This window comes from Neolamprologus brichardi, chromosome 12, assembly GCF_056152115.1.
Source record: "Neolamprologus brichardi isolate AB-2024 chromosome 12, ASM5615211v1, whole genome shotgun sequence".
Classification (NCBI taxonomy): Eukaryota; Metazoa; Chordata; class Actinopteri; order Cichliformes; family Cichlidae; genus Neolamprologus; species Neolamprologus brichardi.
In genome coordinates this window covers 12,753,737-12,778,965 of record NC_142115.1, presented here as the reverse complement: position 1 = coordinate 12,778,965, position 25,229 = coordinate 12,753,737, and the positions used below count along the sequence as shown (strand labels likewise).

The 25,229-nt window shown below is 41.0% G+C and overlaps 1 protein-coding gene across 1 annotated transcript in view; it reads left to right on the top strand.

Moving 5' to 3' along the window:
* si:dkeyp-14d3.1 (transmembrane protein 132C) overlaps positions 1-25,229 on the top strand; it is a 147,562-nt gene that overhangs the window by 102,036 nt on the left and 20,297 nt on the right. The window contains exons 4-5 of the mRNA XM_006803131.3: positions 6,303-6,489; positions 21,916-22,059. Coding sequence (XP_006803194.2) covers positions 6,303-6,489; positions 21,916-22,059 — 331 coding nt within the window. The remainder of the gene's footprint in view (positions 1-6,302; positions 6,490-21,915; positions 22,060-25,229) is intronic.

Below are 25,229 nucleotides of genomic sequence, written 5' to 3'. Positions count from 1 at the left end.
AAAAGGTGCCGTTATCATAATCACATCCGTTAACGGCAATGATTGACTTTACATTGTCATTTTGATGCATTCCTAAGCTTCATATAGCATTTTAAACACATTATGATGCTAGGGTGTTCACTTATGTTTCATTGTGCGTGTCTGACAGATCTGCTGGTGTCATTGTGATTTATGGGCAACCTGAACGGGCCCAAACACCATCCTCTCAGAGATCTCTGTGCTATTCTCAGTGCATTGGTTGTCAGCCGTCACCGACAGCACCTTGTCAAGTCTGATTTCCTCTCCAGTCCGGTCCCTAGAACCAAAGGGCCAGCTGCTTCCAACTTTTGGGCCTGTTATCTCTCTCTTGCCTTTGGCTGCCCTCTGGTCGTTTGTCTGCTCTCAGATTTAGTCAAACCGTGGCTAGCTTACAGATAATCATCAGACCGAGGCCAGCTGTGTGGCAAGCATCCACAGCCCCCTTTTGTTGCTAATTGAATTAGACCCCATGCTGGAAGTGACAGAGAAATGAACAGTTTCCCCCAGCGAGCCATGTGATTAGCAGACTTGCAGAAAAGAGGTCAACTCAGGATGGCATGCTGGTGTATATGGTTGATGTCACTGACTCAACAACTGTGACCACAGTCAGCCTCACACCGATGTTTCTGTCAGGTTTCATTTTATTTGATGTGTGTCAATGGGGGTCAAGTACAGAGGACAGTCAGTGTAGTGGTGCCAGGGCTGCTATGTGATTTTTGCAATCGCATGCACAACTGCGTTATAAATTAGCCATTTGTCAAATGTTGAGAGTCAATCACATATTAATGTAAATATTTTTACCCATTCTTTCTCGCAGGTCACTTTATTATGTTCATGTAAACATAAGCATACCACTTCTCAGAGATATTCAGCAATGCCCAGGAGAAAGTGAGAGCTACTCTTAAAGCTTTTAGTTTATTCTGGAGGTGTCCTTTGGATCATTGTTGCCTATTGTTGAAGAAACTTTTTTTTCAGTGTCACTTAAGCATCCATTCTTCCTTTAATGTAAGGGGAGAACAGATGTTAGGGTGTGCAGGTCCAAATATTTTTAATATTGCTGATATTTTCCGTTAAATATTGTTAGATATAAGCGACAGTTCATTTTATTGCATACATATATGCGGCTATCTGTCAATTAATGATTTTTCCAGTTGCAGGTATTCATAAGCAGTCCTTAAGTAATTTTGAATCTAAAGTGCATTTAGATATGGAATGCAAAGCTTCTGCCATAAGGTGGTGCTAAGTGTGGCATGTTTTTACACAGAAGTGGCAGAAGAAGAATTGAGTTTAATATGTGCTGTCAGCACAAGCTAGGTTTTCAGGGCACCAGCGGAAGCTCTGGGCAGATTAGGAGCCAGTAATGTTGCTTTAATGTGCGGATGATTTAAAATGAACAATAATCCATATACAGCCTCACAGCAGTACATATTGATCCCCACAGAGCCTTTGACATTCTTATTTTTGTCAAGGCAAAATATGTAATAAAAAATATGTGTGTAGTCAAAAACTCAGTTTAACTTTTTAATTCACTTGTTTATGTCATTGTTTCCAAAGTGAGTGTAGCTTATCAAAATGTCTCCTAGCACTGCTGTTAATAGGACGAGCACATTATTTCTCCCTCACTAATCTTTCCTGTAGGTCTCAGACTACAAACTCTGGAGCTGAAAAATGAATTGAGTGAAGAAAAATGGATTTCCTTGCATCCAAAAGTCGATCCCTGTGGACTCGCACGTAAAAAGGTTGAACATTTCCAACAAAGAGCAGAGAGTTTACAGCCTCGTGCAACAAAATGATTGTGATCCCTGCAGCTATATTTGTCCATTATAACAACTCTCTGGGCTGAATTTTCTTTATAACTAAGCCTTTCAGGGTGTTTTTAAACCTTAAAGTTTCCGTTTTTAAGGATATTGCATTAACTGATAGCTGGTTGCTAACTAGGCTGATAGATTTATGCTAGGACTTACCTCGATATTCTGAGTCACTGAACTAGATCACTCCACCATGTTTGCTTCATTTATGGTTTTTTTTATAGCACATTTAATTACAACAGCAACATTGACCAAAGTGCTGTACAGAAACACAAAATAACTTGTATTAAATAACTTATAATATTAGTACCAAATACCAAATAACTCATACTGTATTAAAAGCCTGTGAATACAAATGTGTTTTAGATGAGATTTTAAAAGGAGCCTGTCTGATGTGTAGATTATTCCACAGTTTAGGCGCTACGACTCCAAATGCTCGATTGCCTCTGTGAACCAGCCTAGACCTTGGTATGGCTGAAAGCAAAAGATCATTTGATCTAAGAGATCTAGAGAGCACATAAGGCTGCAAGAGGTCAGACAAATACCCGGGAGCCTGTCCATCCAGGGCTTTGTAAGTCAACAATAAAATGTTAAAACCAATTCTGAAGTGAACAGGGAGCCAGTGAAGAGAGACAAGCACCGGGGAAATATGTTCAGAAGACGAGCTGCAGCATTCTGGACCAACGGCAGTCTTGCAAGGCTGGTCCGACTAACGCCAACATTTAAGGAGTTACGATAGTCCAGCTGGGATGTAATAAAAGCATGGAAATGATTTCACCTTAGATAAAAGCCTCAGTTTGAAAAAAGACTGTTGTAGAACTGAGCTAATCCGTTTTTCAAAGGTGAAATTGTGTCAAATTTAATCCCTGAATTTTTGCGTGTGACTTAATAAAAGGCTCAAGACTGTGCAGGTTAAAATGAGAAGTGCTGGGATTGCCACTTGGTCCAAACATTATCACGTCAGTTTTGTTCTTATTAAAGTTAAGGAAGTTAGAGGCTATCCAGGCTTTAACTTCACCGAGACACTGAAGTAAGAGTTCTAGTGGAGCAGAACAGCTTCTCTTCAGTTTGTGCTGTCGGACGACTATTTTAGTCCAATTGCTTGACAAAAGAGATGACCAGTGTGATTATTTGTACTAACAGCTTAACTAAAAAGCTGGTGCTCAGGTGTGTTGGATTGATATTGAAGCTTGTTACTTAGGATTAATTAGCAGGCATCAGTGTCTTTGTGATGTACTGCTATTGTCTATGGACACAGCTTCTAGCAAAATTTAGTGGCATTAGCTGGCAGCTTTGCAGTCCACTCTCTCGCATATGGTCACTTCTGGCTCAAGGAAAACCATCATGGCAGTGGCCAGAATGCTAAAACAATGGCTTCAAATGCAACTTCCACAATTTCATTAAACTTCAAAAGGAAGCTGTCCTTTAAAATTCAGGAAACTGAACAAGTGGAGGACAAAGAAGAAGTGGCTGTGCTAAAAGTGAACTATAGCAAGTGAGTATCTGAAAGTCATGTCCTCAAGAAAAGGGGGGGGGGGGGGGGGGGATCCAGCAAATATCTGACACAGGACCTGAGAGAGGCACCTGCCCCTTCAGTTTATCCATCTACTGTTCAGTGAAGCCTCATCAGAAATGGTCTCAGTGGAAAGGTGGCTGTCAAGAAGCCACTCTTAAGGAAGGGAAATAGGGGGGAAAGTCTGAGGTATGCCAAATTACACAAGATCTCTACTGAAAGTCAGTGACAACATGTGTTCTCAAGTGATGTATCCAAATTAGAAATTTTTCGTTTAAGTAGTCATTATTATGTATGGGGAAAGTCAACAATGAATGTCTACGGCCATCTGCAAACATTTTGGAGGCTGTGTCATGGTTTAGGGTTGTATTTCAGCCAGTGGTGTTGTTCTTGTCAAAATTTATGCCATTATGAATGCACTAAAGTACAGTCAGATTGTGACCTACCATGTATTACCATCTGAAAAGCATCTGATTGTCATCAGCTTCTTTTTTTCCCCATGGCAATGATCCCAAACCATGAAACTGTGAAAACCATACCCAGATAGGAAAATATACAATGGAACAGTCGTGGACTAGCCTCCTCAGATCTCAACCCTCAACATTATTGAAGCAGTGCAGGATCATCCTGACAGAGAACAGACCAAAAAGCAGCCAACATCCAAAGAAGATCTTTGAATGTCCCTCAAGAATCCTGGGGAACTACTCCTTAAAACTACTGAAAGAAATGACAAGAACGTTTGATTAAGAGAGTTCAGGCTGTGCTGAAGAATAAAGGTGATCAAACCAAATACTGACTTTTAAGCTCATTATAATTATACAGATCTTATATACTCTATTCCCATGCATGTTTTGCACATGTTTCCAATTTCACTGGTAAAATATTGGGTAATCTTATAGCTCAAAATATTTTTGTACCGTACTGAATTCCAGAACTTTGCATAGAGCTGTGTTTTTCACACTCTAACTTATTTCCATTAGTCCCCAGCAAAGGTGAGGTCAAATAAACACCAAGCTATGACTAACAGTGTGCATTCTCATGTCTGTGCTTATCCTTCTCTTGCACTTGTTTTTATATTGCTGTCATATGCTGTCTGCTTTTGAAGGAAATGTATTTCTCTCACAAAACTGCCAAATTAGCAGCATGTCTGCATCCTAAAAAGAAAGACCTGTTTGTACACTGTACAATCTCATAACCTCAACATTTTGTTGACACTGTTATTATAAGGAGAAATACAGTAACCTCATAAAAGTCGCAGCATTTACGCCGGCTATTAAACTCTGTCAAGTGGATCACGCAAGGAGGGAAATAATTGTCATGTTTCAAGGAGAGAGAGGGGAAAAAACTAATAATACATTGTGTCTGTCTTTTCTGGAGGCCCTTTGACTTTGTGAGTGTGTGCGCTCTTTTCCCATACCTGGCAGTGTATGTAAAGTATAATCAAACCTTTCTGCTGTGAAGTCGCTTTCATTCTTTTGCCTGTCTTCCTTGTTGGCTGCCTAAAATGTGAGGTGTTTTTTCCAGAACAAACCTTTTAAAAAAGAAGAAAAAAAGCCTGTTCTAAGAAAAGTAGGCCACTTGGACAGATGACTGACACGGGTTTTGTGTGATACTGAAGCACTTTATTTCAGGACGTTTAGTGCATCATCTGTTGAAATTCTTCGCCTGCTGAAATTTGTGACTTTGCTCGTCTTTAGACAGATATTAGTATCTGTGTTTTTTTCCACAGCGATGTGGAGCGGTTACGTAAGTCCACGCTGTCGTTCTGTGTTTTCAGCGAGTCGTACACTGATTAGAACGATAATATGAAATGTGACACAAGTTGTTTGGTTGTCATCTTAATTATTTATACACACCTCTGTTGGATGTGAAAATTGGGTTGTTGTGCTCTGCTGCATGACAAATCTTTCATTCTTTCAGTGTCAGATGCAAGAATATGAGAACGATGTGAAAGATTTGTCCTCTCTGAATATTTCTATTATTTATTTTGCCACTGTTTTTAGTCTCCTATTTATAATTTAGGATGTTATACATTTGCGTGTGCTGTCTTTCCACGAGTTAAATTTATCGTCTCTCCTCATGGCGTTGTATTATTTGCTTTTTTTTCTGCTTCATGTTTGACACTATTCCCCACATGCTGTATACACACAGGCTCTTCTCTCCAAACAAAAAACCATGTGAATTTCTTCACCCCTGCTTTTCTCTGTCTCGCCCCCACACCATGCTCAAATTACATGATGCTGTTTTGCGCCGGTGTGCCACAGAGACCGTGCATGAAATTTATTGGGCCCGAGTCCTGCCATTTGACACGCAAGATGTGGCTAACAGATCTTGTGCCATTTCCCATCTCCTCCGGCTCCCGTGTAATGCTGACCTTTCCTGCCTCAGGGCTATATTTAAACCGTGAGCACCGGAGACTTATGGCGGCATGGGAAATTTTATTATCGACGCTCTCCATTTGTCTGACTTAATTCAGGCCTACTGTAGATCGAGCTGAAGCATGCCGTATATTTATACTCCTACAAGGCAAACAAGGGCACCGGTGACAAACCCAGCCATCAACAACTTAGTGGGGGTTACTCTTGGTGAAATATTCCTTTGAATTGCTCTTTGGAGTGTCGGGGAGATTGTGCCGTAGGTTGTGTTTACATTGCACATCACCTACTGTAATGTGTGAGAGGAATATAGAGCGGGCGGGATGATATTCCATAAAGCAGAGAGTTGAACAGAGAGTCATACACAAAGGGACTTGGCATTTTGGAGAATCTCAGCTGGTAAAATGTCATAGATATCAACCTCAGACACATTCATCAGCCTTTACCATTTGTCGTCATTAGACCAGAAACCGGGTTGAATGAACTCACCGACACACATGAGTCACGACATCCGCACACGCTCTTTTTTTTTCAAGCCACCTGCTTAACCATTCACTCACGCTCTCTTTTTTTCCTGCACGCTGATAGGCCTGAGATGGGAGTTCAGAGGGTGCTCCAGGTGGATCTGAAAATGGAAAGCTTCCCAGAGCCGATGGGCAGCCGCTGGATGGCCTGGCAGGTGGAATACCCGGCCAGTCGCGCTGCCACTCAAGAGGTGGAGACAGAGATCCGCCTGGCTCAGGAGGACGTGGCGGGCATCGTGCCCCTGGCCATGGTGAGTGATGCCACTTCCAGCTCAGTGCAGTGCCCAAAACATATAAATGGCTGGACTCATTACCCTGAATGCGTGTAGTAGATGCTGGTAATATTGAGCACCATATTGTAAATTCACACCAAGAATCAACATTTGCATATGTGTTTGCACGACAAGAAAGAAATGCATTGCAAAGACTTTTTGCCCTATTAATTATAACCAGGATATCAGTATATTTATGACTGGTCAGATTTAAAAAAGAAAAAAAAAGATTCGATTCAAAGTAGTAATAAAAGATTGGTGCAGCAAGGAGAATGCATTCGTGTTATACGAGTGACATTAATTTAGCTGAAGCTGAATAATCTTTGATAATAGTATGTTTATATCAGTGATGCCATCCCAGGGGGAAGAGCATGCAAAATTATTCAAAATCTTTTCTCTGTCCAGTCTGTTGCTCTCAGACATGACAGAATTTAAGTTTAACATGAGAGTTTGCTTAAATTCAGCTTTTGAGGAATGGCCTTCCTCTCATCCTACTGCGATCCCTATTTAAGAGCCTAAAAAATACTCATTTTCTCTCACTGCTCCCTCACTCTTTATTTGACTGTAATAATCAGCTTTTGAGATAACGGTGAGAACGAAAGGAAAACTTGATTGGTTTATAAATGGGCTTGTGAAATGTAAGAACTTTGTTTCATTGATCAAACTGAAGCTTTACCTCCCTGTTTTTCTTGTGCTTCTCCTGTTTTTTTTCATCAAACTGGACAGGATGATTAATCCTAGACTGATTTCATTCGTTTTGCTCTTTATTTGTCCAAAGGGGAAGCTTGGGAGAAACAGCTTAGAAATGAGCAATCTCCATATATATCAAGATGATTTGTTTTGTAATGAGACGGAAAAACCAGGCTATAGTGAGCAGGATTTTTTTCTTTTTCCTCTGGGATGCTTCAAATAATGCGTCGCAGACAGTTGCTCCTCAGCTGGGGAGGAAATTAACAGTATTATTGAAGCATTTTATTTTCCTTTTCCAGCTTTATATTTGATGCTTCATTACATTTCACAGAGAATTATTACACTTTCTAATCAATTGCATGTATCTGACAACAGTAGCTTAGTTCTCTGTTTCAGGTTTTTGTATATACAAAAAGTTAAACCCATGTTTCAATAACAAACCTTTATATTTAACTAAGCTATTAAGCTATTCTGCATAATAGGCATTTTAACTTTTAATTCTTTAAATATATTTTAGTGATAATACAAATAACTGCATTTACTCGATTCTGTTTTTTAACTTGTTTCTTTGTAGTGTATCTGCTTTAACTTTGCTAAAGGACTTCTAAACGTCTTCCATGACTGTTGTTTTGACAGAGGCAATGATGTTTGCTCTGTGCTCACAAAGTGTGTTTAGGAGCAGGGCAAGAAGAGAGCATCTGTAGCTCCCAGCAGGACACAGTTGGAGTCTCAAGGCTGGCTCTGGCTTGAGGGTTCGCCCGGAGCTGTGTGTCTTCCTCAGCGAGGCGCAGGTAGTCGGTTGTGTTGCTCATCCCTCGTGGAGGTTCATGCAAGGAGCATTTCGTGCATCTTTGTAGCTTTGTTCAGTGACCCGGAGAACACGGTTTCTGGTTTAGATCAAGAGCGTTCAAGTGAATAAATGAGTGAAATCAGTTGTGTTGACAAAAGGAAAAGACATAGTGTCACAGCGGTGCTGATTACTAAAGCAGAGATTGCGTTTGTTTCTGATTCGGTGCTTCTGATCTGCATGATACAGACCTGACTGCGTTGTCATTGTTATTCTGTAAGTATTGCCTGTAGCTGCGTAGATGATAGATGCCTGTGGGTGGCTGTTCCAAGATTCAGAGGAATTCGAGGCATCCTCACTCCCAGATCCAGTCTTGGGATAATTGAAGTTATGTCTTTAATGCTTCAGTATTGCTCGAGTTCCCTCTCTCACGCCCTTTTTTCATGTCGCTGATGCATGAACAGTGCATCTTCCTTACTCTAGGAAAACATGACTTCTAGTGACATAAACTACAAAGATGATTTGCATGATTACTTTGCAAAAGCCTGTGCTTGTAAAAAAAGAGACCCCAGCAGGGATTTTGCACCCGCTAGCTCAGTGAACGCACTGTAAATAAAATCTTTATTTGTATTATCTGATTGTATTTAGCTGTTGTGCAAGGTCGTATTCTTGGCAGTATTGCCTTTATTGTTTTTGTAAAATGAAGTCTGTGAATGAGTGCACAAGCCTGCAGACACGTCCCTGCATTTTCACTCCACCCATTGTGCACAGAGGAAGGTTTTCACTGCTAAGTATAAATCACACATTTTATCACTGCGACAAAATGCATCTCAATTAACTAAATATTGCAATTATTTGCTGAGGTTATAGACCGAAGCCTTAAAGATCGCTAAGATGTTATGTGTCCCATAAAAAAGACGATGCACTGTCTCTTCATTTGTGTTTCTGTGCCCTGTATGCACTGAAAGGCTTGAATTTCGTTTTCCTTACCTTGATTTTCTAATCTGTTCAGAGGGCTTGTCAGTGAGTCAGTGAAGCAGCTGCTATCATGTGTGAGTGTGTGGATAAAGTATATAAAAAAAGGACTGGTTTCACTGATCAGGCTATACCTTTGATACTAACATTTCTGACTTTTTCATCATCAGAAATTAATTTTAAAATTTCTTTTGGGGACTTCTTTTTTCAAAATTTCATTTTATTTGGGTTCAGCACAAGACTGCACACATATTCTCTTTGCTTTGCTATTTCATTTTTCTCCATGGCCATCTCCCACACAGACAACAGCCAAAGGTGCACATCGACTCCAGCCACCCCAGTGGTGCAGTACTTAACACATAACGCAAATAGATGGAGATACATCCAGAACTCATTAACTCTCATTAACTGTATTTCTCTGCCCCCCCCCCCCCCTTTTTTTTTTCCCCACCTGCACACCCACACATACACATAGGCACATAAGGCTTTTTGCAATCTGCATGCACCAGTATGAGAAAAGCACACAAGCGAGAAAGAGGAAGGCTGAATTAGATTACTTGGGATCACTGTGGCATGAAAAAGCCCAGAGATAAGTTCCTCACCCTCCTCCCTGCTACACTCTTCGCTGATAGAAAAGAGGAGGTAAGGTAATGTAAGAGCAATGCCATCAAGCCCCCTTTACACACGCACACACCTGCAGGTGTGTCGCCATCACCATCTTGCCTCCGAAAGGGAAAGCAAAATCTAATATCAAAACAAAACTGGTCTCTGCACATGGAACTGAAGTTGCCATTTTCACAAAAATGGAAAACGTGGAGCAGAAGTAGTCTTTAATGGTATGTGGGTTGCCTTAATGCTGCCAAAGCAGCATGGGCAAGGAATATCTGAGAGGGTATTATGATGTTCAGGAGGCCTCTATGGATTATGCCTAATGCTGGGGCTTTCCGCTCCTTTCCAATCTACTGCCCACTAGCCCCCTGCTTGATCCCGAGTTTTCAGCTGCTAGCCGGCTGCCTGCTACCTTGCTCTCTAATCTAGCCAAACAACACCCCATGTGTTAGGTTCGGTCTGCTTCATCTTTAGCCAAGTACTCCTAAGCTACTCTTAGTACTAGCCGCATCCACCCTTCCACAAACACTTTTATTCTGTGCCTTGAAGTTTGTGTTTGTGTGTGTTTTTCCTAACACTTGTGCATGCACTCACACTCTGATGAATGCATCTGGGGCAATTTGAGGTTCAGTATTTGACTGGTAGATGACCTCCTCTACCTCCTGAGCCACAGCTGGGCCTTACTTTTTCATCTCAGATTCCTGGGAGTCATATATTTTGAGACTGAGCTTACTTTCAAGACGATTTCTCAATAAAAAGTAAATGTCAGAACTCTCTCTGTCATTCCACTTCCTGATCTTACTTCTGGTCAGTTGATGTGACCACTCAAAAACACAGAACAGTTTGTTTGGTCACCTTTATGGATGACATTCCTAGATCAGCTGATGCCAAGTGGAGCCTGAGTTACTCACTTCTATCCCTGTTGCTAATCTTCTTCCTGGTTCAGTCAGTGTCTCTTCTGTTCTTTCCTGTTCTTCTTGGGTTGGGTGAAACCTCCTGTTTTTTGACTGATGTCACATATAGTCCCAAGTCTTTATTCAGGTCAGTCAATCCTGCCTTCTTTAGGCTCATGTTAAAACTGTCCTGTGGCAATGTACAGGTCTGTTGGCCCTCCCAGTCTCACCTCTTCGGTTGCTTCTTACTATAATAGTGATACAGAAGCTGTTCTAAGAATTGGGACCACACGGTGCAGTCTTTGCTCGACAAAAACATCCATAATCCCACCAGTTATCCTTCTTTTGACTGCTTTTGTTAAGCCGCAGCATCTCAGGAACATCACACTGTTTTGCAGATGTTCTGATCCAGTCACTTAGCCATCACAATTTGTAACTTGTCCTATTTGCAACCTTTCCAAATCACTTTAATCTCTACTGGCTTGCCCGGTTTTCTTCCTTCCAAGGACTGACTGTTATTGCCTAAAATATCCCATGAACTGTCTTCTGTTCTGACATTAAATTGTTCTTTTCTCCTTCTCTGAGCACACAGCATCAACTAAAGGATACTTGGGTGAATGTATCGAGGAGTTTAACAGTTTAAATTATCCAACAGTCAGAACGATTATGGTTATTCAGTTTCTCATTTGTCTCAAAACTAATTGTTAATGTTTATACACTTACATGCTCTTACATCTATCAGAAACACTGATACTCCTTCACAGTACAAACCTGATGACTGACCAAATTTAATATATAGTTGCGTTTTTAAAGGCACAGCCAGTAATTTTTTAGATTATTTAATAGAAAATGTATATAGAAAATATACATAGAATAGTGTTTCATTACATCTTCCAATAAACTGATGCATTCTCATAAACCCATAATTAATCTATTAAAAATACACAGAAGATTGTTTGCTGTTTGTGCAAGCTGCCATGATCCATATCATAACCATGACCATATTTGAGTACTCCATAATCACATTTATAGTACGTCAAAGGAAAAGACGTGCTGCAAAAGGATATTTATATTCTTAACATATGAAGGATCATACTGTACCTTTGTTTTATCATCACAGAAGGTGTTTGCTTCACCAAAGAAGCTAAAATCCGAAGGAATGCAACAATGTCACTGGCATCTTATTAAAATATCATCCACTTCCTCCCCATGACTCTAACATACATAAACATGCTCATTTATTCCTGTTATTGCCACAGTTACCTGTCGTGTCCCTGTCACCACAAAAAGAGCTGGCTATGCAACAACACCTGAATATAAGCTAGCATTATGCAGGCTAATGTAGGCTTAAAAAAATCTGACTTTTCCACTTACAAACAGTTCGATTACATTCTCACATTGTATGAGAGTTTATTTGCTAAGCATCACAGTCTAGCGCTAGACTGTGGGTGCAAAATGGCCCACTTTAAAGAAAGTTTTACTAATGCTGGCAAACAGAGGCTAACAGAGGCTAACAGTAGGTAACGGCACAAAAACAGCAGCATTTGCCGACAGTTGAGCATCTCCTCAGCTGAACTGAAATGAGCTTCTCCTACTCACTGACTCATATCGGACTCCTTTCACAGAGTCTTACAGTCTCTTCCAGAGTAAATAAAAGTGGGGGCTTTTCACCTGGCATTGACAGCTGGCATAAACAGTGGACTGACGGCCGTCCACTGATAGGGAAAAGCTCAGGGACGGATCCAGATCCCAGCCAACAGTAGTAGAAACACGCCTGTCAACTTATAAACTACATTCTAAAATTAACTTTTCTTATACTCTTCGGTGACTTAAACATGTTTTTCCTATAACAGCCATTGTTGCTAAGGTATGCACTTGATAGCAAACAGAACTCAGTTGACCGCAGTGAAAATTTTACACCCTGCAAATTTAGGGTATATAAAATTTTGTGTCACAGAAATATAAAAATGTGACTTGCTGGAGCTCCAGGTAGCCAGTATTTGCGTATTTATTTGCATTTGTCTTTCTCTATTATGGCTATTGTTGTAATTTTTTAAGGTAACCGTGCTTAACAATCAGTAATGTTGACATCACATCGAAGTTATAGATAATATGGAAAAAATGGAAAAACAAGCACATAGAAGAGCAGAAGCAGCGGATGGCAGACAAACGCAATCACAGAGGGCAATTTTCCAAACTTCATAAAGCATGCTGAAGGCATCTGTTGACACAACAGCTTCTCTAGAAAGTGTTTTTCATCTGTAATTAGCTCTAATTAGTCTAATAAGCTGGAGTGAATTTTGTCACTCGTACTTTAAAAACCGCTCTAATTGTTTTTTGAGCAGAAATCTCATAAACTCAATGCAGATCCATAACTGACCACGTCTCTAAAGGTTATAGCGTAATAAAGCTAATGAGTATTAGTAATGGGAAGCTGATTTTTGGTTTGATCACATTTATGGTCTATTACTCCAGCGGCTCCTCGGACCCATTCCCTCCCCATTTACGGCGTGTTCTAAATTATTGCGCCCTTGCTTGAAGTGATTATTATAAAAAGCTCCTTTTATTTCATTACCCATGCCAAGTGAATGGCTCTGCTATGGGTGACGCTTCTGGGAAAGCACTGACATCGTTTTGAAAGATGAGCGCTCCTTTTTCTGCTCTCTTTGAAGAGGGCTCCTCCTGTGTGTTGTCACAGATCCACCTGCACTGGGAGGGCTTAGAGCGCTGCTCTCCACTTTGTCACCAATTTCAAACCGTGAAGCAGGAGTTCTGCAAATGCAGCAATTATTTCAAAAGACGAAAATGAAAAGAGTACTCAAAAGTTTCCGTCAGTTTAGAGCGAGGGAAGGCTTCTGAACTCCCTCTGTCGACTGTAATACCACTGTGGCTGTCCTAGCTTGTCTCCTCTTCCCCCTACTTTTTAGATGTTTTCTTCTTTTTTGAGACCTCTTTCCACTCTGTATTTTTCTCCTGTTTGCTCCAGATGAGCATAAATGTATTTAATAACAATGCAGATTAATTGCCTCCCTTCTCAACCTCTGCCTCCTTAATGCGGGCATCCTCCATTTCAGTAAAAGTGTGAAAAAGCTTTGTGGGTTTTTTTCTGTCATCTTGAGATGGATTTTAAGGGCAGTAATTGGATGCCTGAGCAGATTCCCCTGCACAGTAGGAGGCTGGTCCATTATCTTTTGCCATCGTAAAGTAATGTGCTCCTGTCCAGGCTACCCTCATCATCATTACCCATGCTGTGGATGCCCGGTGATGGAGAGGGAGCGGGAGGACAGGGCATACATCATATCTGGACTCATCAGTCTTCCTATTCCAGCCGAGACACCAAACTGTGCTCACTCACACGAGCATTCTCAGGCATAGAGATGAGGAGAAATGAAAGAAGCCGTTAGCTTTCACGTACTGCTTCGATGTATTGTTAACCAATACATCATCACCCCGGCCCTCTCTGGCCACTTCTGCTCTCGCATGATAAAGTCATCTATCAGCATCTTCCAACCAATGTTTTATTTTACTCCTTACTATTCCATTCCCTCTGTTGCAAAGCATATCTTCTCTACCAGGCAAGTGAAATCTGGAGTGCCATTCATCAAACATATAGTCAGACATAGAGATATGAGCACTTACATCCCAGCTAATCCTGCAGAAACCCATCAAGGGCACTGGTAAAATCATGCAAGCTGTGTATTACACAATCATGCATTGTACAGTTTTCACCTTCCCCCAAAACCCATCCCACCTCCCAAAAACCTGATTTTGGTCTTCTGAAAAGCTTAGCCACTTTATTCCACTACGGCCAAGCCTGTGTTGGATACCCCTGCTGTTTTAATGAAACATTGCATTTTTCCCCTTCTCATGAGTCATGCAGTTTACAATAAAGAGCTGATGGATGCACGCCAAGCAAACAGTCCATTAGCATCTACTACAGCTTAGAGGCTGATGATGAAGTGGTAGCACTAATTGAGGCTGCTGCCGTATGCACGTGGCACACTACATGTAATGCTAATTAGGACGGACGATTGTGACAAATGCTTTTCTAAACCATGATCTGAGTACTCAAGACTGCGTGCCTAAACATTTTCTACATGCCTTTGCTCCTTTGTCATCGCAGGATGTAAAAATGCTCTCGATAGGGACTGACACCCCATAACTGCACTTACGGCGAGAACAACCACCTTTTCACTGCACACAAACGAGCACACACACTGAGGTTTTTATGGCAAAGCCATTGTCACTTGGATAGACTTTAAACTCATTTTATTAAACAGAGAACAAACATTATAGGTGAGCAGGATGATACCTCTCAAAGCTTGCTCATTACAGTGACATTTGCAAATTAGCGGGTCACCATTAAGACAGCTAACCTTTCCGCTGCAGTTTGGAAAGCTTCTCTACAAGTCAGGTCAGAGGACTTGTTTACTGTGCCTCTGCAGATCTCGGAAGATGGTCTCCGAAGCGTTGCATAATTCATGCATAAAACACCGTATTTGTGCACAGCCTTATTTTCCAGCACCTACAGAAAATGCCCAGGACCTACACCGCCCTGTGGAACCACTTATAGTTTTGTTTTTCTAATACATTGCGCTGAACCTAAATCGCTTTCGCTGCAGACCTCTCTATCCTGACTTTGCCAAGTTGAGCTGAAAAAAAAAGTTTGTTCAGCTCAAAAAAGAAGAAAAATGCAGGGATGACGCAAAGGGCGGGATGCAGACTGACAGATCAATTTTAGAGTGACACGTGTCCATATCTCACATCTCCCCATGATTGTTAACATCCTACTTCACATTCCGGTCCAGTTCTATTCACTCTGACTTTAAATCCTTACCCACTGAGGTTTGAAAGGAATGTGTGTATTTTTTTTAGCAGTAATGGACTCTCCAATAGAGCTGACCTTTGCGCCTGTTGAGAGAGGTCTGTGTCCAGAGGGCAGCTAAGCCAGGCTAAGCCAAGCTAAGCTGGCAGTATGGATCTCGATCAGAGACGGGTGAAGAAATCAGACAGAGATCAAGAGGTCATCCCCCTACAGGCATGGCTGGCTGTTGCTGAAGAACTCTTCATCGATCGGCTGTGTGTGATAGATATCGGGCTGAAATTGAGCAGACTGGCACAGGCGGGGTTGTTTCCCTGCCTTCTGGCCTCTGGGCTCTTACACAATGGGCAAACAGCAGGGGCACACACGAGGTGTACCGGAGCCAGCATCACTCAAAGCACCGACCGGCTACCTCCCCTGAGCCCCTGCAGCTTTCGCGCTCATCTCTAGGCGAGCTCAGAGCTGATTGTGTCCATGGTGGCTGACCTTGATTCTGGGTTCTGACTGTTATGGAAATTCGCCAGGGACGTCTTCGCCTCCCTTCTGACCCACTGATCTAGATGTATTATAGGTATAGTATTCATGAGAACTGCAAGAGTATTCGTCCCATAAACTTAAAATGCAGAGCTTCCGCAGGCAGCCATGTTTTATTCACAAGCTCCCTTTCTCAGCAAGGGTGGCAATTCGGGGCCAACGGGCTCTTGAGGATGGCTCTGTCCTGAGCAGTCCTCAATTATCCACGTATATTTAATTTTGCAAGCACAGACACTAATAAGTCTGTTAATGTATTTTCATGGACAGGCAGGTTTACAGATTGCCTGAAGATGAATAGATGCAGCAGAGTTTTATAATTGAATGCCCGTTCACTATGTCATATTAAACTAAAAATGTCTCCCTTTGCAATGCATTTGTGTAATTTTTTTATTTTTTTTACAAACTTATTTAGATCTTACGACATTAACCAGAGCGCACGCACTGCAGACAGTTATTTATATTGTTAATAATCCACACAGGCTAAGGAATGAGGCACAAATAAAGCAATTACCTGTGGAGAGATTTGGCCTGTCTACAGCATGTCTTTGTGACACTTCCACATAGTCAGAGTTTACCCATAACTTATGTGCACTCATAAATAATTTACATTTGAGAGCAAGTCAGCGTGACTAAAAGATCAATACTGTCCATAAATGGTTGTGCGAATCCTCTTGCATAACTGTGCAAGCAGATTAAACGAGAGGAGTTCTTCATACATCACTGGTTGCCCTTCTTTTGAAGGGTGTGAGGGCAAGAAGACAATAAAGAACAGAAGGAAGATGATTTATTCTTTTACTTCACTAAGAGGCACCTCAGTCAAGGACCCGACTATCTAAATGGTTATATAGTCAGATTTAGATGGAAGAGGCTCTGAGGGACTTCAAAGAGTCGAAGCAGCAACAAGGATTCAGCTAAAGTGTTCACCAAATAATGAATATTTGAATAACTTGAAATGGCTTTATTCGCTGTATAGCCAATCATCACAATCAGTTTGTTTTTTTGACAGTGCATATGAAACATAAGAAACTGCAGCCATTAAAGGCTCACCTCAGTATAAAAAGTGTAATAGTGGGAAACGAGTAGCATTATTTATTTATTTTTCGAAAATGCCCACAACAGACCAGAACTTAAGTTCTTATTTTCCTGATTTTCAGTTTTTAAATGATTAAACCAACAAGCATGTAACTTGTTTTCATTGTGGTATTTGATAAATGGTAAACCTTTGCTGTAATCGGTGCATACACATCTTAGTTCTCGCATGTTGTTGTGAAGGGGGTAGAAATGGATGTACTGTATATAAGCAGAATAAAGCTGTGACCTTACCAAAGCTGCATATGAAAATACAAAAATGCATTTAGACACCCTACTAGGTCCCTGGTACCAGTTTCCAGCTGTATCTATGTTAGAATAGCCCCGGGAAGCCAATGGAGTATTGTATTTCCACTAGTGAGAATGTACTGTTGTGTGCTACATTGTGCAGAGAGCAACAGCAGACAGTGTCCTGACTCGATTCTGCCGACGTAGTTCAGAGTTCATGCGTGAAAACAGCTTAAAAGCTTAAAAATGCTGGACCGTAATGCCTATATTGTACAAGTGTTTGAATATTACTAGGCAATAATTAGTCAGCTGCTAGAGAAACAGCTGACTAATTATGGATGTTCACAGTGATTATGAAGTACATATGAAACAGCTGATGCTAATCAGTTGCCTCTTTTCCTACCGAGGCAGTGTCGGTGCATTTTAAAGGGGAAAAAACGGCACAAACCCCAATATACACTCTTTCACGCATTGACACCTTTCATGGCTTATTTCTATTCTGTACTTTAATGGGGAAAAAGGTACCCTTTCTTTGATGTCTCTTAATTATTGACTGAGGTATCTACAAAAGTGGCCCCCTTAACAATACATTTTATTCTGAGGTGCCAGTTCATCCATGTCCATGTCCTCATTACATCTCCTTTTAAGCTGAACAGATCAAGTATCAAAGCAGCCATCAAGTTAATCTTCTCTCTGCCAGCCACAGCCCACAGTAATGAGCAGATCAGATCTCTGACCGGCATGTACCCCAGACACGGCACTGCTACTGAAAGGCGGTTAGATGTCTTTTAGGAGGCAGTGAGGGTTGACTGCCAAGCGGAGATGGGCCGCGTACCGCAGCCACCTTTATCCCATCAGCTGGGAGGAGACAAGGAAGAGGGGGAAATGAGAAGCAGGAGAGTAACCTGTTCTTACTTGGAGAAGTAAAAGTGGGATGAAAAGAGAACGACGCAAGGGAGAAAGAAAGAGAGAGAGAGACCCTCATTAAAAGGCACTGTGTTGGCTTCACAATCATCCCACCACTTCAATGCGCTGTCATGCAGTGATGTATCGCTCTGCATGGCGCTACCAAGGCCTTTATTCCCACTCTCCTCCATGTTTCTCTCTTCTAGCCAATTAAACGCCCACTAGAATCGAGGGGAGGAAGTGCCACATTGAGCATTGCACAATGTGGAGAGAGAAAGCTGATGAAAGGACATGTCTCTTTTAGTCTGCTTAATAGCTCCAGGACACTGTCTGAGTGGCGTTTAATGTCTACAGCATATTCGCCGTTCCTGTTGTCCCATTTCAGTTTCTTCACACGTACATATACTTTATCACCAAGGGATGAAAATGTTTATCACAACTATGAATATTTCATTCACTGTAGTTAAGCTGACTATTGGCAGGCATCACGGCTGTCTTAATGCACCTGCTCTTGAAATGACATGAAAGATCATAAAGAGGCTCACATCCAATGATGAGTCGTCAGTCAAACCAAAACACTCGTGGAATTTTTCAATGCTGATGTCTTTTTCTTTCTCTTTTTTTTACGTTTTTGTTTTATCTTGGCATCCTGCTGGCTTCAGGACAGCCACATTGACGTGGGGGTTGACACAAACAGGTGCACACGCTTAGCATTTGCACTGTATTTACCACACTCTCCTCTGTCTGCCGCGCTATGAATAATGCAGGCCCTAAAATCCTCAACTCGACAATGTGTTTGACCTGTTCATTTGTAGCTGCAGCGCCGATGGCGGGGTCAGAATATGGATGTGTTAACGCCGGGCTGAAGCAGAAGTTAATCGCAACAGCGGGACGGGACGGGCTTTGCTGCTTCTCATGCTGCCTGTGTCACTCAGGCTGACACCATAAATCTCACTTATTTTCAGATCCAAGTGAGACACGGGCAGAAATTACGGCCCAGAGCACATTACCAGCCTTAGCAGCGTGCTGAATGCTAACAGAGAGATCCTTGATAAAGCAGACAGGCAGTTCTCCTGCACCTTATTGGACGAAAAAGAATCCCATGTATTAGACTTGAGGGGCCAGACCGGCTCGCAAGTAAAGCACAAACACCGGCGTCAACAAGTGAGATGCAAACTAACATTCAACCCACATACTTAGAGGTGTCTCTAAAAGTATCGGCTAAAAATCTATATAATGCATGCAGAGGTGAAGGACACTACCGTTCAAATCTGAGAACATCTCGATTGGTACAATACAGTTTCGGGCCAGTTCTCATTTTTATTGCTGCTTCGCATGAAGGAATAAAAAGTACTCAGTTTTTATTAAATGTGTGTGTCATTTTCAGATGCATGCTGCACATCACTGTTCTAAATCAATGCTCACTGGAGATGGTGTTTCAGGTGTGACTAAGCTATAGCATCTTTGCCTGGCTGTCATCATGAGGATCTGTTTTGTTAAGGGTCTTTATAAGGAAGCCTAGTATCTTTTTTTCCTCCCTGCAAGGCCGCCTAAAGAAATAATATTATCTGATAAAGATACTCCCTACTCTCTATTTAAAGGTGACATTGACATATGACATATAAACACAGAATATCCTTAACTGTACGTTTTGCTCATAAGTCAGTAGCCATGCTGCCGACGTTCGCGGTTACTGTATGTCGCATATCGTTCTCGTCATTTCTCCCGATGAAAACATTGTTTGTCACGGCTCATCTTAGGCCTTGTTATTCTTGTAACAACAGATCATAAATCGTAAATAATTTAAAAGATAACATAGTGGCAATACGGCATTTTGACGTGATGTGTTAATTTGTTAGAGTTGCTGCATTCAGTACAAAGGAAGCTCGCTTCGTGACACGACACAGAAACCAATTATTTTATAGCGTGTCTTATCTCCTGTTCAGCCAATTTCACATTAAATGCAATACGTATTTGGTCCTATCAAAGGCTGCTGTTTCCTCCCGCTGTTTCTGATACGACGCAGAGGAGGCCTTCAGAAAAATCTTTACATGCTAAAAGTAGCAATGGTATTATAAATGGCACATTCAGAACTATCAAAATAAAGCTTGCATCTCAAAGACCAGCCTGATCTATAGTAAGAACACGTACATTTGTTTTAGTTTCACAGGCCCATATTTCATTGTCTCTTCATTCACACTTTTTTAACCTGCTGATGTTCGCCACTGGTCTCTATTATGTGTTTAATTGCGCTGTCTATGTCCGAGCGTGCGGACCGCTGATGCATCACCGTGCGATCCCGCTGTGGCTTATTACTGCCAGGCTTCGCTCTCTACAGCTCTCGGCCCGCTGGGTCATATCCAGCTGCCGTAATCTAACATTAGCGCCAGCTTTCACCAGGTCCCCACCATTTACCCTATCATATATTATAGATGACCCTCTGAAAATGGAGGAATCCCAGCAGACGTGGAATTAATTTACAGCATTCCTCGGTTTTAAGACGAATTGAATCAAAGTCAGTGGCACAGCTAGAGAAGGGTTTATATTGCTATATAACACTGTCACAGTCTATAAAATTGTAATGAAACGCCATTTGAAGATTAAGTGGGTTTTTTTGTGATTCATCGGTATCTCTTGGCTCAGCTAATAATCATTTCACTCCAAAGCTGAATGATGCTACAAATGACCAGCCTTACAAACGACGAGCTTTCTTTCAATCAAACTTAATCCTCCTTTTCTTTTTTTTTCTTTCTCTTTGAATGAGCTCCACTGGAAAGCTCACAAACAAGTCTTTGGAAAGCGAGTGCACGGCTCTTGTGTACTTCCCCAGTGACTGTGGAATACATATGAATATGGACAGGAAGTCAGACACTGTAGATTGGTCCTGTCTGTGCCTGTCAGGTTTAGCAATAAAACACTAAACAAATGTGACGTTTAATTCAACAGGCATCACTCCAGAGGAAGATTTCTCTGTTAAAAGGGGGGAAAAAATGGTAGGAAAACATCTTCAGTGCTGGCAAAGCTTCAATACAGTGGGGACAGAAAAAGATGCCTTCGGGTTCTCGCCTATTGAAATCAAGGAAATCTGAGCTTTTGTGAGACTGTCTCTTTAGCAGAATGAAAACATCTTGAAAATAGAGACTTTTGTCATGCTTTACAATTAGCTGAAGTCCCTTCAGTTCACCAGGCGCAATATATCCGTGCTCTACACTGTAACTATTGAAAAGTACACTTTGACCTTAGTAGCGACTATTTACTGTGGCGCTCAGGGTTCTGTAGCAGTTTGTGTAATTGAAGTGCAATTTCTTTGGGCTGAATAGGCAGAAGAGACAATCCAATGTGCTTTGGTCACTTCAGAGAGAAAAAAGTTAACTCAGACTTATCTTAATTGGTTCCGATTATCTTCTGTGACAATGCTGGTGTGTGTATGTGTGACTGCGTGCGTGTGTGTGTGTCTGTAATGAAAGGTTAAGATTTCTGTTCAGAGTAATGAAGCTGTGCCAGTGGATTTAAAGGACCGGGGCTGCCTGATCACTGAGGTCATTTACTGGAACGATCTCTACTGCAGTCCAGGGGCAAATTGGAGCATTTGGTTCTTCTGTTTCTTTCACAGAGCCTAGTTAAGTGTGATTTGGCAGCAAGTGCCAATTTATACATAATGGAACTGACTAGTGTTGGCAGGTTAAGTTTGACTTTTATGAAAAACATTGTAGGTAAGGTAAGGAAAAGATAAAGGATATGATAAGATAAGATAAGATATCCATCAGTTATTAGTCTGAAGGTTTATCCACAAATGATTAACTTTCATTTCTAAGCTGTTACTTTCTAACCGTTTCTTTGCTTTGATCTCTGTCTTCTTTTTATATCTTCAGGACTCTGAGATTCTGAACACCGCTGTATTGACTGGAAAGACGGTGGCTGTTCCTGTAAAGGTGGTGACTGTTGGAACTGACGCCTCTGTTACTGACGTCTCTGAAGCGGCGACATGTCGCTCAACAGACGAAGACGTGGTCAAGGTCAGTAAGATCAACTTCTGAAAAGAGGGGGGGGGAAAAAGACTCCCGCAATCTCTGCTCTCGCATAAACACGGTGCCATCGCATGCTTCAGATAGGTTTCTGTTGATGTTTTTCAAAGAGTGACATTTTATTTATTTATTTTTACATGAGCTGCTACAGCGCAGTGCAGTACCAAGGTGATGCCCTGTGCAAATATGACTTCAGATATATAGACAGGCGCAGTACTAGTATGTAAAGGGTTTGCATTCTTAAGTAATGTTGTGTATGTGTCTACTCTTCGGTTTTAGTTCAGTTTGGTTTTATTTAGTTTCCAGAGTGGGTTTTATTGATTCTGTTTGGTTTTTATTGTTTGAAAAAGTGTAGTTTTCTTTAGTTTTCATTATTTTCTGTGTTAGTTTTACTATTTTAATTATTATTGTATGAAAGGCATATGTCAAGATTTAGGAAACTCTATACAGGTATAACAATAAAAACACAGAACTTGTTGAAAGCAGTTGACTCCCGGTCTTGTAGACATCCATCAAAGTCTCATTGGGCAAGCTGTAATAAAATATTTTATGAAACTAACAATTTGGGCATATTTTATTTTATTCTATTTTTGATAGGTTTTCAACTTAACAACATCATTTTTTGTAGTTCTTTACTTTTAAGACTAGTTTTTATTTCTATATTAGTTAACAAGATTTTGGTTTTCAAATGTTATTTTATTTTAGTTATCTATAATATAACCTTTATGTGTGGATATACCTGCAAAATATGTTTAAATGCTTAATAGTAAATCTGTTAAATGTAAACAACATGTAATCTAAAATGTCTGTAGTCCATTTAAGTTAATCAAATGCAATTTGCAATGGAAACTCAAATTGCCATTATAATTAACCCACATATGAGCCCATTATACAAATTATATTAAAGATTAGGTAGGTAGTGCATTTTTTATAGAAAGTGTTGAAATGATGTTTAGGACATTTAGCACACATGCACCCTGAAGAAAATGAAAACAAGCTCTGGAAAACAACATGAAAGAGCATGTTTGATATGCAGTGACAACTGACAACTTTTTCTTTATACGATCCCTTTTAAACCTGCAGCATGAGACCAAAAAACAAAAAAGTGTAAAAGTGGCTTTGCTATGCAAACAAAGGAAGTCACACTGAGACGGGATCCAAGAGACTCAATGCAAACCCAAAGAAGAAACAGTCACATCAGTCAGCACCCCCACGGCTCATTTGGATGAGTGTGCAGGCCCGTGTACAGAAGGTTTGGCCCTTCCTGCAGTGTCTTGGTTAGATTCTGCCTGAGGCTCTTTGCTGCATGTCATCTCTCCTTTAATTGTCCCACTATTTTTTCTGCTTCTACTGGATCTATCCAAAAAGCCCCACAATGAAAATGCCTTTGGTCTGTTTCCATTTCTAAATGGCTGTGATGTTAGTTTATATTAAAAAAAAAACACCACATTGCTGGGTCATGTTTCCTGTTAAATGCTGGCACGATTCACCTTGAAGGTTAACAAAAATTAAAAGCTATAGTAGACGAGAACATTTACCATAATTGATCACCTTAAATTGTCTTAAGTGTGTTCTGGAGGACGATTAGGTGAAGAAGGATGCTTCTTCTTTAAAAACAAAAAGCCCCACCTGCAGCATACTTACTGTTGCTCACTTAGGAAGGCTTTTTTGCTAATAATAGCCTGTGATCGTATACATAAAGGTGACAGATTGTGACCTGGACGATTAGGATTAAATAAACACAGAGTGACTTTAACATAGAACAGTGAATCACATCACATGAAATGGTGCTTCCACTTACTCCAGCCTCCTAAATTACAGTAAATTATAAAGAAATATCAGGTTACATGATTTTTCTTTAAACCTCTTTGGGAATTTGTGCTGTTTACACAAATTTGTTCTGTGTAGGAAGAAATAAGGCTATGTCTGTGCTTATTCTGGGTTATCATGTTGACAGCTACGTGTAAGGCTCATGCAAAGCTCACCATATGAGCTGCATTTACTGTGTGTGAATCTATGGAAAGCCAGTATGGACCTCTTCTACTTCATACCTGCTCTGCTCCATGTAGCCACGGTCATCAAACTGTTTTTGGCCAGAGTGCAAGCTCTTCTATTGGCCGTGTTGTCAGATTGAGGCAATTTTGATATCTCATTTGTGTCATTGTCCTCTTTTTTTCACTTAGCTTGCCTGCATCACCTTATACATGTTCACACAATCCAAAATAAGTTTCTTGTTACCTCTGGCTCAGATCCAGCACTCTTCCAAAGAAAGCCAAGTTTCTTTTAGCAGGCATATTTTTGTTTTCCAGGTGCCTCATAAGCACAGTCCAACCAAAGCCATAGGAGTGATAGCTTTTGCTGTAATGTTGATTAACAAGTTATTCTTTCTTCAGGTTGCCTCCACTGGCTGTGGTTACCCATGGTTTGCTTCATAAATCCATATCCATGTAACAGACTTAATTTTTCTCCTCCTGGGCAACTTTGACAAAAGCCTTTTAAGTGTATAGAACTTGCCTCTGTGAAGAAAGTACTGATACTGCAAAATAACAATTCATTCATAACATTTGCAGCATTAATAACTTGGAGCTCTGTCTTCACGCTCAGCATTAAACAATTTCTTGTTTCAGAACTGACCTCTGAATTCTAGTCAGAAAAGATGTGCGGTATTTCAGCAGCTCGCACAAATAAAAGAATTGTTGAAATAACAACAACACCACACACATTCATGAAATTGCAGGGATAATCTTCCATCTTCACATTAGCCATGAAGGTCGTGTTATGAGCGAGCTCCTGCAACTCCTGCTATCGTCGCGCAGCATAATCATTAGAAACCTTGCTGTGTGCAAACCCTTTCCTTGCACTGAAGTGAGCGCTGAATCTTATGCAGAGAAGTCTGAGCAGCTTAATTGCTTCTGTCAAACCGGCTCTGTGTACAAGCCAGAGACAGACTCATCCTACCTTCATGCTCCCTACTCCCATCGCTCATATCTGCCTTGGATTGTGACTGTCTGGTGAGTAGTTAATTTCCTGGGCTAGATCCAGAGACAGCCTTAATGTCCTCTGTAAGTATTCTCCCGTTAGCTGCCTAATGTGCCTGATTAATGTGGCGGTGGATCCTCCTGGACGTTTATGATACTTTGTAAAGAAGAATGACGGAGTGT